Source organism: Cyrtonyx montezumae, unplaced genomic scaffold (genome assembly GCF_038088225.1).
Source record: "Cyrtonyx montezumae isolate F1298 unplaced genomic scaffold, pur_monq_1.0 scaffold_13, whole genome shotgun sequence".
Taxonomy (NCBI): Eukaryota; Metazoa; Chordata; class Aves; order Galliformes; family Odontophoridae; genus Cyrtonyx; species Cyrtonyx montezumae.
The window spans coordinates 38006084-38021179 of record NW_027071859.1 but is presented as its reverse complement, the minus strand read 5'-3'; the positions used below and the strand labels follow the sequence as shown (position 1 = coordinate 38021179).

Sequence of the window (15096 nt, the reverse complement as noted above, 5' to 3'; positions counted from 1 at the left end):
GGGGAGTAAACAAATATTTCACAGAAAACTTCATATAATCAGTGCATTCTCTTGACATTAGAGATGTGCAGTGAATCTGTTCATACAATGGGGATGTCAGCATGGGATAATAAGACCTGTATAGGAGAAGTGAAGCAGGTTGATTGGAGGTATAGTAAGCACCAGGATGTTGAATAATTGCTCTGAGTTTTAAACAGGTAAATGATGATGGCAGTGTAGAAACAGACTTCTGTGTGCAGATTTCTTTGTATCATTGGTAGTATTAACAGTATGATTCTGTGACATAATCATTAGAGGAAATGTGATATACTAAAGAGGGTTCTGAATGTATGTGTAAAGGTGTTTTGGAGATTTTGTTTGGGAGGTCTTAGGCAGTCAACTCTGACATGAACAGTACTTGTCTCTTGTACTTTGATATTTTTATTCTGGATCATAGGAGATATGATACAGACTTGAATTTTGATAGGGCTAACTCACTTTCCAAGTCTGAGGCGGGATAGAGTTGGAGGGAAATGAACATCAAAGCAGAAAGCACTGGAAAGTGAGAAGGGGGATTGCAACTAGATAATCTTTAAGGTCCCTTCCAACTCATAAGCTGTTCTAAGAGTAAACAAAAAGAGTGCAACACTGTAGTTTAGAATGAGAGTGAACCTAGAAGTCTGTTCTAGTGCCTTGCAAATGAAATGTACACATCAGATTCTTACAGATTGTTTGATCCTATTTCATAACAGATAAGAAGGGAAATACCTTTAGAAATTGTCAACAGCGCTGGTAGTAAAGAAAAAAGACTGAGATGAACGACTGAGCAGAAAGGAAGATATTCCTGTAAGTAGGATGTAGTTAATCTTCAGTGAGTAAGGGAGAGGTATGTGAGGAAGCGTTCCTTTGGATAGCAAATGCTTTTGTTGGAGTTGGCTCTTCTGAAATGAAGCCAGGTAGGCATCCAGTATTTGTGAAGTCTCAATAAAGGAGATACTTCTTCAATAAAGGAAATACTTCTGTCCTGAAAGCCTGAGAGCCCGTGTTCTAACTTGCTATAAGCCTTTGGAGATCTGTGTGGAAAGAAGTTAGAAAAAGCTGTGCCTAGCAGTCTGTGCAGTGCAAGCAAAGGCTGGGGAGAACTCAAGTTCTGGCTAATGTACTCTGCCATGTTCTAGTTGCTGAAGCCCTCAAATTTCTCTTCCTGTTTCTGTTCACTGCTTCACTTCATGCCTATTGGTTTGTTCTTGTACCATGCTGTGTGTCCCCCTTATTGCCCTCGACTTACTTTCTTCTTAATGTCTCCTAAATAACTTATTCCAAAAAGGAAATCCATGAATAAGTTCAGTGCTCGTTGCTGTTTTTGCTCTGTCTCTGTGTTCTGAGTATAATGAATTTAAGTAAAATGTTATCAGGATAACACTTTAGGCTGGTGAGCTTGTTCTTATCCAAGTCTAGGGGATTAAATGAGTGCTTCTCTGTACTAGTAATGTTAACTTCTAATACTGACAGGAGGAGAAAAGTGTTGATCTGTAGCAATATTTATAATGGCTGGGCCCTGTTAAATTATATGGCACTTAACTTAACATCCATTATTGTAATGGAATAGTTAATAAAATATTTATCCATTAGCAAATTGGAAGCTAGAAGTATAACAAATGGCAATTGACAAGGTTTTATGGAAACTATCACCATTGAAACAAAGCCAGTGATTTGTTGATGAAAGAAGCCATGCAAATGTGTTGTTAAAGAACTCATTAAAGAGAGGAATTGGCTAATTGGCAATCAGCAGTGAATCAATATGTCTCTACTCAAAGTTCTAAGAAATCTACTTCCTTTTTCTCCATGACAGTGTTGAACTGTTGAGCTGGTCTGAAATAGTGCTCTGATGTTTAGATATCTGGTATTAATTTTTGTGAACTGTCATGTCATTTTGGCTCTGACACACCCATATAAGAAAGCTCACAGGTGTAGCTTACAGGTGAATTCACTGTATCTGGTATGAGAACAACAAACAGTTGCTTGATGTTTGATTATATTTTTTTATAAGCTGAAATGGATTCTGAAGAGAGACTGTGGGAGGTGCACAAAAACAAGGGAAAAGATTTGAATGCCATACTTGAGACCATACTTAGCAAAATTTCTGAGTGCTTTGTCTCTTTCTCAGAGCCTCTCTTTGTCTTTTTTCCATAAATTGATGAACATAGGGACCTATGAAGGTCATCTACTCTAAACTCCTACTTTTGAGGTGCTGCTGACCCCAGCTTGCTCTTGGAAATTTCCTGGAGTGGAGGTTGCAGTCTGGAATCTCCTTTTCTCTCCCTGTTGCATAGGTTCTGTATAATGAAAGAAAGGCACTGGGAGATGCATAGCATGCAAGATGAATCAGGAAGGCTGATGATCATGAACAGCATGTAGGCTTTTGTGTAATGAGAAATAAGGAAAGAAGATTTGATAACATGCATCTTGAAATGGGGACATCTAGTCCTCCATTATTCTTCAGTGTCATTTTGTAATACCTCCACTGACTTAGAGCAAATGGTAAGAAAGCATCTTCCAACTTTCTAAACTGAATATTCAAGGCCAGCGAAACCTTTGTTTTTCTTCTCTCCTTGCAGTGATGCTTTTCCAATTAGTTTTCAAGGTAGAATTGTTTTTTCAGGCTGATATAGTGACATTGGTGTTCTTATATCATGTATAGCATAATGTAGTCTTTTGTGTTTCTTAAAATGTATGTGTCAAATAGTGTTTTGTACAAAAGGTATAATATCTAGGTTGCATATGGTATCTAATGCTGGTGAAAAAGCCTTAACTGTCAGACCACCTTTGGTTTTTGAATATTGATGTCTAACTCAACAACTCATTAGTTCTCTCTTCAGGATTTGTACAGATTTGATTCACAAGTAATTTCTTCAGAGTGGTTATGATTAATTTATTTTAACCTAATCATGTTTTCCGTTAATTAATTGAGTTGACATGAGTGCTGTGGTCTCGGGGTTTTTCATTGCTGGAAGAAAGTATTTCCTGTTTTACACGCTTAAGGTTTTAACGTTATTCAAAGATTTATTTTTCACTAGAAATGTGAATTTTTGCAGGTTCTTGAAAGTTTGTGGCTCTGAACTTGTACGTCTTGAGTTGTCTTGTGGCCATTTCCTCAATGAAACGTGTTTGGAGGTCATTACTGAAATGTGTCCTAATCTTCAGGAGTTAAACCTCTCATCATGCGATAAGATACCACCTCAAGCTTTCAACCACATAGCCAAAGTGGGCAGCCTAAAGCGTCTCATTCTTTACCGAACAAAAGTGGAGGTAGGAACAAGTGTTTTTAAATTTCAACTTAAAAGCAGTTAATGCCTAGCACATGCCTCAATGCTTGTGATTTGTTATCTGTCAGGTTTTTTTTGTAAACTGTGTGCTTCTACATCCAAGGTGTAGCTAGTTGTCTGTAGTGGTGATAGAGTTAATGTGAGGTGGTTAAAAGGTCAGCCACTTTGAATTGTAGGCATTTGCTGTGGAGTTTGTTCACAATTACCACAAAGGCAATGTCCCTCAATACCTTGTTGTTTTGTGGTAGTTGATCTGTGTATTGAGATCTTACATACTTAACAATTACCTTTTTTTTTTTTTTAAACTAAAATGTAGCAGAGCCCTGCCTTGAAGTGCTTTTGGATAGACCTCTGGTTCACCCTACCACAGGTGTATCTGTTCTGTTTCTAGATCTGCAGCCTTTCTGTAAATCTCAGGTACATCTCCTTACCTCACTTGGTGTGGACTTTGTGAAAGATAATTCACACAGCTTTTTTAGATCTGAGGAGGAAGTCTGAAAAGCACTGGTGATCTCTGTTCTCTGGAAGAAGTAATCTTCAAGGATCTGAGATTGTTGTGTCAGTGATTAAGATTGTGTAATTTTGTTTCTACTGATTGAACAATCGTCTTGATTTTACTCAAGTAACTTAGTTTGAGATTTCACATTTGTGATAGAGCAGCAGCTGAAGTACGTTCTGAACACGACTGGTATCTGCCACTTCTCAGCTATCATTTTGCTGAGCAGAACTTGAAATTGGATTGGCTGGTAAAGATTTCCTTTTTTTTTTTTAAGCTTTAAATTGTCTTTCATTTGTATGGACAAGCACCTGCTTGTAGCTGGCAGGAAAACTGGTTCATAATCAAACTTAGGGCTTTGCTTTTTTTTTTTTTTTTAACACGTTTAAACAAAAGGCAATGCTCCCAGCAAAACATTGTAAGAGAAATTTTTAGAGATACAAGTAGGCAAATTGGACAGGATGCTTTCAAGTTGTTATTATGAAGCCTTTTACCAACATACAGATTATAGAATCGCAGGTGGAAAAGTAAAAGGAAGAATTTATAACATAGTATCTGAATCAGAGGATTAGAGTTGCACAAGTGACAACTTGTGACAGTTAAATAAAAATAGCATTATTTCTCTCCCCATTACCTTTTTTTTTCATAAAAATGTTTGCTTTCCTCTAAAAAGTAGGCTGCTTTTTCTTCTGTGCTCTTCATCTGATACTAGGATGTGAGGTAGTAACTACGTGCAAACAAGACTAGATAGTTTGATCCGATATGCTATGGAGCAACCTAGACTTCTCTAAGGCATATCAAAGAACTGTAACTTAGCATTCTTGATCTTTTTTTTCTATTTTTTGGTTAAAAATCTGCTACTGCTGCTTCCTTGTTGGAGCTTCAGACAATGGAGCAATTATTATGTTTAATCAGTAACTTGGCATTATATTGTTATTGGCTGGAGCTGCTCAGAGGAAAGAATCTGAGGCTGTGAATCGACTATGGAAAACTGCTAACAAGTATGTGTTTGTTAAGAGAAAGAAAGAAAGAAGGTGAGATGAGCTAAGCTTTGTGTGTGCTATGGTTCTGTGCAGAAATTCTTTCTTGGAATCCAAAAGAAAAAGGCATATAAAAAATCCTTTCATTCTATTTGGCACACCATTTCCCTAAGTAAATCAGTAGCTTGCCTTTTTTTTCCCTCTAAAGAACAAACCAAGTTGTTTTTTTTTATCTTAATTTTCTTCTCTCATCATATTCTAGAATAGCAAAGATTCAGGTCCAGTGTTAACATGCAACTTTTTTTGTGTGTGTGTTAGGCAGATATGGCATCCCTGTGTATTAATCTTCTCACTGTACAATTGGGGCGATATGCTTCTGGAGAATTTGATTCAGTTGTGAAAATCTGAAGTGGGGAATGAATATGGAGAGAAACAAGGAAAAGGTTGACATGTAATGAGATGTCCAGTAGGGTATCACCATTTTCTTTTTATGCATCGTACTGCACAACTAGAGACAGTCACTGAAATTGAAACATAGTGAAATTAGATCAAATAGGAAAGGAGATACCTTTTATGCTTGTAAACAGTCAGATGAATTTATTGTCACAGCTGATCAAAGTAAACACAAGTTGAATTATTTAATGGAAGTGATCATATTTCTGTGTGCCCCAAATGGCAACACTAAAGAGAAAAATAAAAGAAAAAAACATAGGAATTAAAACTTTAACTGACATTTGAAGAAGCACTCCTCTGTGTTGTTAGTGATGCCTGTGGAAAAGGGGTTATGTTATTGCTCTGCAAGTATCAAACCCCGTTGAAAATGCAGTACTGTGCTAGAGCGCATCTGCATAAACAGTACAGCCTGTTCTTCTAGTTGTTAATTTAGGTGTGCGATTAAATAACATAAATTATGGAATTAACCTTCTCTGTCAGTCTTGTCTGTATGGTCATAAAGCTGTTTATGTTCCTGCATGACGCTTTATAAAGTACAGCATTAACATTAAAGAAGTGTTCAAATGAAAACAAATTACCATGTACCTGTCTTATTACTCAGACTGCATCTTTTTCCTTTTTTTAATGAAAAAAGGGACAAATTGACATTTAAATTAGTCATACTTTTCTGCTTATGCAATTGTGACACTGAAACATACATTCTGAGAAAATACTCTTTAGAAAATTAATTCTTACATGTGAGGTACAGGAGAACAGACTTAATGTTTGCAGCATATTATGTAATCACCTGAGCAATCCTTATGGCAGTTTCTTCTTGTTTTAACCATTTCCCTGGAATGGACTTTTCTCTAAAAAGCACACTGTCTCTATAGTCAAAGCTTCACCTTTGAATTGTGTGCTTTCAGTGACTTGTGCAATTCTGATGTTCTGCTACTTACTGTCTTTTAACATGATCAAATCCTCATTTATATTTTGGAAGTGTTTATGATCTTTGATCCTAACCCTGCTGATTCTTAAGGCAGTAATACATAGTGTTATTTCCTTGACTTAGTGAGAGGACATTTCTGTGTACAGAGCTGTTTTCCAAACTCTGAAGTGAAGCTCCCAGCACTCTTGAAGTATTCCTCACTGTCTTTCAAGGAGTGCCCAGTGACTTTTGTTAACTTCTTTGAAGCCAAACAACAACAAAAATTCTTACATAACTATGATCCTCTGCACTACGTGCAGCTGTTTTCAGTGCTTTAAATTCATTATTGAAGGTTTTGATTGTGTATCTGCTTGAAATAAATTATAACATACTTTGAGAAACAAATCCCATTTCTTTTATAAGTTTGGCTAGATTGAGACTCTGTTATACTTGTGGGAGGGTTTTGTGCTGGAAGTTCTGGTATTTGCTGATACACGACTCCTTAGCATTTATTCATTGAGAGCATATTCACAGCATAATTTAAGTAATTGTTGGCATTGTTATGTTTAAAAACCACAACAAACAAAGAAGACATTATTGTGTACAGTAATGGGCAATGCGTATCTTTATGGCTGAAGTACATAATCTTGATTTAATGCTTGTTATGAAGTATTTCATCTATGTACACAGCACTGTCAAAATTCTATTTTAAAGAAACCAAAATCACAATTGCAGTAGAAAACCTTGAGTCTCATTATTATAAATGTTAGTGTATGATTGTATATTTCATGTTGCATAGTATGGTTTATAATGTCTGAAGAAAAAATTTGGTGCTTGTATTACAGATACAAACTGAAATACAGAATGAACTGAATTAAAATCAAATTGCACTGGACAAATGACTTTGTTTTGCACACATTTTAAAGTATTGTATTTATAAATTCTAACAAGATATCTCTGAACAAGAGCAAATTTGGAACTCGGGCAGCTGTTAGAAAAGGAATTGGAGGATTTTAGATACCTAGAAGATGCATAGGAATCATAGTGGTAAATGTAATTGCTCTTATTTTTTTGTCATGAGCAATTAAAAAGTTAATGCTGACATAAAATTGGACTTCTTAGAAGTAACCTCTTATAGCTGATGCTGTATTTCTGAGAACTATTATCTACAACTTTTCAGTCTGAATAAAATTTCATTGGCCTGGGCACAAATCCCTAGGATTAAGAGTTGCTAACACTGAAAAACAGTGAAAGCCTCTAGCTAGAAGGTATGTTCTTAGAAGGGAGTTGAGCTAGTGACAAATAGGCAGTATAGGACTTTAATGATGTCTGCTGCTTAGGGAGTTTTCTTACTTGCCTGTTTTGTTTTTTTTTACATAGGAAGTTCTAGCATGATAAAGTATTCTTTGTTGTAACTATGAAATAGGATTTCATGGGTGAAAGATTAAGACTGTGATAAGTAAGAAATTTGTAACAGGGCATTGTTTTTTAAAGGATTGATGAAAAATACTCATACCAATCTTTCTATATTTCTGCTTCTCTGAGCCAAAATTGGATGGAAGAGTTTCTCCGTTGCTGACAGTGGGTTCAAATTATGAGTTGTGGGGTTTTTTTTCCTTGCAAGGAATCGTACTAGAACTTCCTTTCATCTGATTTTACATACAGAAATAAGCTGCCATTCCAAAGGTACTGTAGTCATGTGGACTGAAATCTGAAGTTCAGAATTGGAATCCAATGATGTGCTGCCATTGAGATTGTCTCCACATTACACAGGAGCACATAGCAGTTTCTATTCACTAAAGAATTTCTGGGAGCTCCAAAGCTGAGTTCACATCTAGTTAAGTGTCTTGATTAGTTTTTACTGTCGTTGGAAGTAATTATCTCCACTTTCTGAAATATTTTTGCAAGAGTTATATATGACAGAGTTTATAGTAGTGAGAAGGGAAACTACAGTGCGAAGGAGGACAATCCAGGATGTATGTTTTAGGGGGAGAGTTATGAGTCCTCTCTGTAAAGTTGTTATCCCAGTGGCAGGAGTATCTTGTTTTCTGGGAGTGGGATGCAGGAGATGTGTGCTGCCAGCATGGCCTTTGGGCAGCCCCAGGCAGCACACTCTCCTTTTCTTCCTTCAGGCTGTGCAGAGGGTGCTCCACAGGACTCCTTTACCAGCAGAGCATACAAAGGATTTTCTGTGTTTCCTTAGCAGCTTTGTGATTTCCACACTAAAAAATTTGGAACTTTAAAACCTCACAAACCAAAACCTGAAATGGTTGGCTTTTTGAGAGCAGCCCCTTGTGCAGGAAAGCTCCAACTGCCTGTTGAATAGGGAATGTGTCCACGGGAGGTGTGTTTGGCTTTTGGAATGGCAGGCTGTCCCCACAGCCATGCCACAGTGCCCGTTGCATCTCTAGCTGTGACTTAAGTTCTGCTGCCAGCCATCATCATCGTTCTGTTTTTCTGTTCCTTGAACAGTTTATTTGACTCCATGTGTGTCTAGTGATAGTGACAGTATTGGTACTGTAGCTGTCCAGAATAAGGCAGTGAGAATGTTTGCATTAAAAGGTATGTTAGGTGTTTGTTCTTGTAGATGAGGCAGCTGGATTTCGTTGACAATAAAGCAATATTTCTTATAGGAGTTCAAGATGGGTCACGTACCTAGGGACTTAAAACACACCATTGTATGACATACTTGTGTCTGACGTGGTCGATTTATACATTTATAGATTTTTAGTTATATTTGAATGTCTATTTATATATATTTTAAAGATTTCATAGCAGCCGTCACATTTATCAGGTGATGGCCTCATCCTGTCCATACTAAACCAGCGTATGTATTTAACATCTCTGCAAGTATCCCCCATTTTACATGAATTGTGGAAAAGAATACCGTGTTCCTCATCGAATCACTAACTGGTTCACTCTTCACAACACATCTTTGGTGAATGGCAGTGTGTGACAGCCATTGAGGTAGGCAGCTCATTCCAAAGGAGATTTGAACTGTTTGTGTAACGTTAGAAAGGGGGGCTTGTAGTCACTGGTCTGTCATTGCAAAAGGTTTGGCCTTGATTTCTGTTAGTGTGGCTGCTCTGTAAAATGAATAAATAAATAGAATTCCAAATGCTTTTTTGGTTCGATTGCTTGATCCCAGTAAATAGCCTGTGTGAGATGATTCTCTCAATGTCAAATGGTAATGCACACAAGATTTCTCTTCTTGATTTTGTTAAGAGCTTGTTTTTATTTCTCTTAAGGCAAACTGTTGTTTCCTTCCTCTTCCCCACCCCCCCCCCCCCCCCGACCTGATAACCAGCTTTGTCTTTCACAGAGTTCTTCGTAGGTGTACTCTCATCTTTATGAGGTTTCATTTTAGTTATTATTTTTATGCTTATTATTTTGAAGGAGTTCTTAATCTGTTAGGTATGTCCATTTGCTAGTTTCTTTATCACCTTTACTTTTTGACTGCATGTCAGTAATTGCTGTGCCATACTATTTCTGTGCAGGACAAGGCAGTTGTCTGTGAAGCAGTTCTGCATCTGCAGTGGTAGAGGCAGCACTTACGATGTGTGTGCTGAAGTCTGAGTTGTTTTGATCTAATCTCTTCCCATCGTTGTAAGTTTGTCAGCCTGAACCAGCTGGTTCTGATCTCCTTTGTTGTAAATTTAAACCTTTTGGGGACAAAAGGAAAGCTCCTGTCAAGATCATGAGTAGAGAAAGCTTTTTGTGAATGCATTTCTGAGAATATTTTGAAGGCTTAACTTAGGGGAATATGGGTTTATTTGAAGGATTAAGAGATATACGTACATTTCATTGGTCTCACCTTAGTCTGTAGATCTCCAGTTCTCGGTTCTCCTTTCCAATTGTTTCACGTTGCAAAATACTAAGGGATGGGACATTGACTGTGACTTTTATGAGGAAGACAGAGTACTTAAGAATACTTTGTGGTTACCTCCTGCTTGCCCAATTGACACACTTGCACGCTGGGTTTTCACTCAGGTTACTAGTTCTTACTGCAAAGAATACTATTGTCAGGTGTTCTGTCAGATCACAGGATTGTAGGGGTTGAAAGGCACCTCTAGAGGTGCCTCATTGAGTCCAACCCCCTGCCGAAGCAGCTCCCTAGCCTAGGTTGCACAGGTAGATGTCCAGGTGGGTCTTGAATGTCTCCATGAAAGGAGACTCCACCACCTCTCTGTGCAGCTGTGCCACTGCTCCATCACTGCACTGTGAAGAAGTTCCCATGCACATTTGCGGGGAACTTCCTGTGCCTCAGTTTGTGGCCATTTCCCCTTGTCCTGTTGCCACACTGCTGAGAAGAGTTCAGCCTCATCCCTTTGCTTCCTGTTTCTTAGGTGTTTATAGCCATGGATCAGATAAAGAGCATCGCAAAATATAACTGTTGCATCACATACATGCTGTTTTTTGATGTCCTGTATTAAATGTCTAATTGCTATATCAACTTTCTTAGCTGAGAGCATTGAGAAATGTGAATTTGACTTGTACACAAACAGCATGTGACAGCTGTTGCTTAACTACTGATTATTTAGGGTTCCATAAATCTCTACTGTTTGCTTGATCAAATCTTTTGATTATTTTCTGTCTGCTTTATGAAAAGTTGATTGTTCATGGAACCAAGTTGCATAAATATTAGCTGGTACAATTGGTTAATATAGTCCTAAAGACCCTGATTCTTACCTGAAAGCAAATATCTTAAACAGTATTTTAACACTGATCAGTAGAATAAGATGAAAGTGACACCTAGTAACATCCGTAAATACTGTGATTGCACCTGTTATTAAATATAACAACTGCATAAATTCATACACAAGTGCAACTCACTGCAAAGACCCTTCAGTATGCATTTTTAAAAGAGAGATAAGTAACTGAAGTATGAGAAAAGAAATTGTGGTTTTTAGGAACTCTCTTAAATTAATTCCTTAATGTTATGGAAAAATGCAATATTCTCCTGGTAAGCCTGCAAATATAGGCATGTTATCTGATATTTGCCTGAAACTAATGTTATATAACTATTTGAATGTAAGTGGAAACAACAGGGTTGGGGGCATGGGGCAGGGAACATTGGAGAGGAGGTTGTCATTTGGAACTGATAAGAAAAAATATCTTCGTCCTCTCATACAACACAGTTATGGAGGAAAGGAATTTAAGCTTTTTTTCTACCCCATCTTGAAATGTTAATGTTAAAATATTGTTCATGCAAAACGATCAAAGACTGGAGGTGCATCTTTCATGGGTGAGCAAAGTGTAACACAGACAAGAAGGGTTTTTTCTGTTTGAAAAGATATTAAGCTCAAATATTATAGCTCAGGCTATCTGATGGATGCTTTTCCTTATCGTACCAGCATGAGAAATTGTACTTCTGCATCATGAATGCAAAAAATTCTGAAAAAAAATTGCAACAGGATTCAGCCTTCCCAAGTGTTTTACTCTGACACCAGTATTCAGTTTCTCCACTGTTCATTCAAGCCAACTGCACTCTTGCTACTTGTGAGTCAGAACGTACATGTGATGTTTAAGGTCTTTACAAGGCAGGTAGGGTAGAAATTAGTCCAGTATCAGCTATTTATTTGTTATATATACAGCACATAAATGTCTTCCAGGTCAGTCTGGAAAAGAAAGACTTATTCATGTTTGGACAGAACTCTCCTGTCTCGTGTGGAATGAGTTAGGATTTCAAAAGATAATCTCTCTTCTTGTCCAAGTCAGGATCAACTCTGTTGATGTCGTTTCTGACATGTTCGTCTAGCCTGTTCTTAAAGACTTGAGAGACTCTTCAGGGTGTCTCCTCCCAATTTCTGAGTTTCAGGACTAACTGTTGTGCCCTCAGATATTTCTGTAATCTGTTCCACAAGGCTGTGTTTAACAGCAGTATTGTCATCCTTCTGTGCACCTTGATGTCAGTCTTCTCTCTTAAAGTAATCTGTGCATGGCTTCAGCTGTATGCATGTTCATCATCTGAAAGCCATTCCTGGAAATGAATAATAGGATCTTATTTGGCTGCTTAGAATTCCTCTTCCTGCTGTTCATAAGTTCATAAGGTTGGAAAGGACCTATAAGATCATCTAGTCCAACCATCCTCCTATCACTATCTCTACCCAACTACTAAATTAAGTCCTTTAGCACCTCATCTAAACGCTTCTTGAACAGCGCTAGGGATGGTGCCTCAACCACCTCCCTAGGCAGGCCATTCCAGTGCCTGACCACTCTTTCAGAAAAGAAATGCTTCCTCAGGTCTAATCTAAATCTTCCCCGGCGCAACTTGTGGCCATTCCCTCTCGTCCTGTCATTACTTATCAGGGAGAAGAGACCTACCCCCTCCTCACCACAACCCCCCTTCAGGAAGTGGTAGAGTGCAATAAGGTCTCCTCTGAGCCTCCTCTTCTCCAGACTGAACAATCCCAGCTCCCTCAGCCGCTCCTCATAAGACTTGTGCTCCAGGCCCCTCACCAGTTTTGTTGCCCTTCTCTGAACACGCTCCAGGGCCTCAATGTCCTTCTTGTAGTGAGGGGCCCAAAACTGAACACAGTACTCGAGGTGCGGCCATACCAGAGCTGAGTACAGGGGGATGATCACCTCCCTGCTCCTGCTGGCTACACTATTTCTAATACAGGCCAGGATGCTGTTGGCCTTCTTGGCCACCTGGGCACACTGCCGGCTCATGTTGAGCCGAGCATCAACCAACACCCCCAGGTCCTTTTCCTCTTTACATTCTTCAAGCCATTCTGCCCCAAGCCTATAGCATTGCATGGGGTTATTGTGGCCAAAGTGCAGGACCCGGCACTTGGTCTTATTGAACCTCATCCCATTGAGCTCAGCCCAGCTGTTCAGCCTATCCAAATCCCTCTGAAGGGCCTCCCTACCCTCAGGCAGTTTGACACATCCTCCCAGCTTTGTGTCATCTGCAAACTTACTGAGCATACACTCAATTCCCTCGTCTAGGTCATCAATAAAGATATTAAACAAGATGGGCCCCAAAACTGACCCTTGGGGGACACCACTCGTTACAGGACGCCAGCTGGACTTAACTCCATTAACCACTACCCTCTGGGCACGGCCCTCCAGCCAGTTCTCCACCCAGAGAAGAGTGAACCTGTCCACACCACGGGCTGCCAGTTTCCTTAGGAGAATACTGTGGGAGACCGTGTCAAAGGCCTTGCTGAAGTCCAGGTAGACTACATCAACAGCCTTTCCCTCATCTACCTGTCTGGTCACCCAGTCATAGAAGGAGATGAGGTTGGACAAGCACGACCTGCCCCTGGTGAACCCGTGCTGGCTGGGTCTGATCCCTTTATTGCCATGCACGTGTCGTGTGATCTCCCTCAATAACATCTGTTCCATAACTTTCCCTGATACCGAGGTCAGGCTGACAGGCCTGTAGTTCCCCGGGTCTTCCTTATGGCCTTTCTTGAAGATGGGAGTCACATCGGCAAGCCTCCAATCTTGTGGGACCTCTCCAGATAACCAGGAATGCTGATAGATGGCAGAAAGTGGCTCGGCAATCACCTCTGCTAGCTCCCTCAGCACCCTTGGGTGGATCCCATCTGGCCCCATGGACTTGTGGCAGTTCAGATGGAGGAGAAGATCTCTGACCGTCTCTGCTTGAATCACAGGGGGTGCATTATGCACCCCGTCCCGGACTTCCAGGTCAGGGCAAGTACCATGTGGATAACTGTCCTGTCTATTAAAGACAGATGTGAAGAAGGCATTGAGAACCTCAGCCTTTTCCTTATCGTCTGTGGTTATATTGCCTGCCTCGTTGAGTAAAGGAGGGAAATTTTCCTTAGTTTTTCTCCTGCTGTTAATATATTTGTAAAAGGGTTTCCTGTTCTCCTTTACAGCAGTAGCCAGCCTAATTTCAAGCTGGGCTTTAGCATTTCTAATTTTCTGCCTGCAGATCTTGGCCAGTTCTCTGTAGTCACCCCAAGTAGCCTGACCCATCTTCCAGAGGACATAGACTCTCTTTTTCTCTCGGAGTCTCAACAAAAGATCCGGTTCATCCACACTGGTCTTTTGCTCCTCCGGCTTGACTTACAGGACTCCGGGACTGCCTGCTCCTGTGCCTTTAAGATTTCCATCTTGAGGAGCATCCAGGCTTCCTGGACCCCTTTACCCTTCAGGAGCAAGTCCCAAGGGACCCTTGCAACAAGCGTCCTGAACAGGTCAAAGTCTGCCCTCTGGAAGTCCAAGGTAATAGTTTTGCTAGTCACCCTCTTGACGGCACCCAGAATAGCAAACTCCACCATTTCATGGTCACTCTGGCCAAGACAATCTCCAACCTTCACATCCCCTACTAGTCCTTCCCTGTTAGTGAAAAGTAGGCTGTTTGGTGAACAGTCAGTTTTTAATAAGATGGCACAATTTTTCCTTTGACTTGGATGGCAGAAGAAATTTGGACCACTAAGGTGTCTATTGTTTCCCTTTTGCAGTTTGAGCATGCATGACGGGGAGCAGGTACAAAGCCAGCCCTTACCTTTGCCACAGAGAAGCCTTAGAAAGTCTCCAAACTATACGTATCTTGGCTACTAAGCTCGTAAATGAAGTGTTGTGTAGGGAGTCTTTGATCTGACAGCCTCTGCTTGTCTGAGAATGTGAAATTGGATTCTCTCCAGTTGTAGCTTGCTGGTCCAAAATTTAGGTGGCCTCTGCTCCTCTTATAACGAGCTCTGACATCTGAGGTTTGGCCTGCGTTACAGCTTCGAGGTCAGGTGATTGCCTTGCTCTTCTCTGCTTACACAGGAGCGTTAACACTCATCTTGTGTTCAAGACAAGTCAGAGAGAGGAATTGTACAGACAGATGGCTTGAAACAGTCAGGTTATTACAGTGATAGTTCTTTATATGCAGTGCATATGGATTCTGTGTGCTGCCATTCTTTCCTGCTATTTTGATGTCTTTAACCACCTGTATTTGCAATTGACTGAGGCATACTCAAAGAAAGGTGGTTG

At 39.8% G+C, this 15096-nt stretch overlaps 1 protein-coding gene across 2 annotated transcripts in view; it reads left to right on the top strand.

Moving 5' to 3' along the window:
* Positions 1-15096, top strand: part of FBXL4 (F-box and leucine rich repeat protein 4) — a 52853-nt gene that overhangs the window by 24949 nt on the left and 12808 nt on the right. For both annotated transcript variants that reach the window (XM_065731056.1, XM_065731057.1), the window contains exon 6: positions 3075-3288. In XM_065731056.1, coding sequence (XP_065587128.1) covers positions 3075-3288 — 214 coding nt within the window. The remainder of the gene's footprint in view (positions 1-3074; positions 3289-15096) is intronic.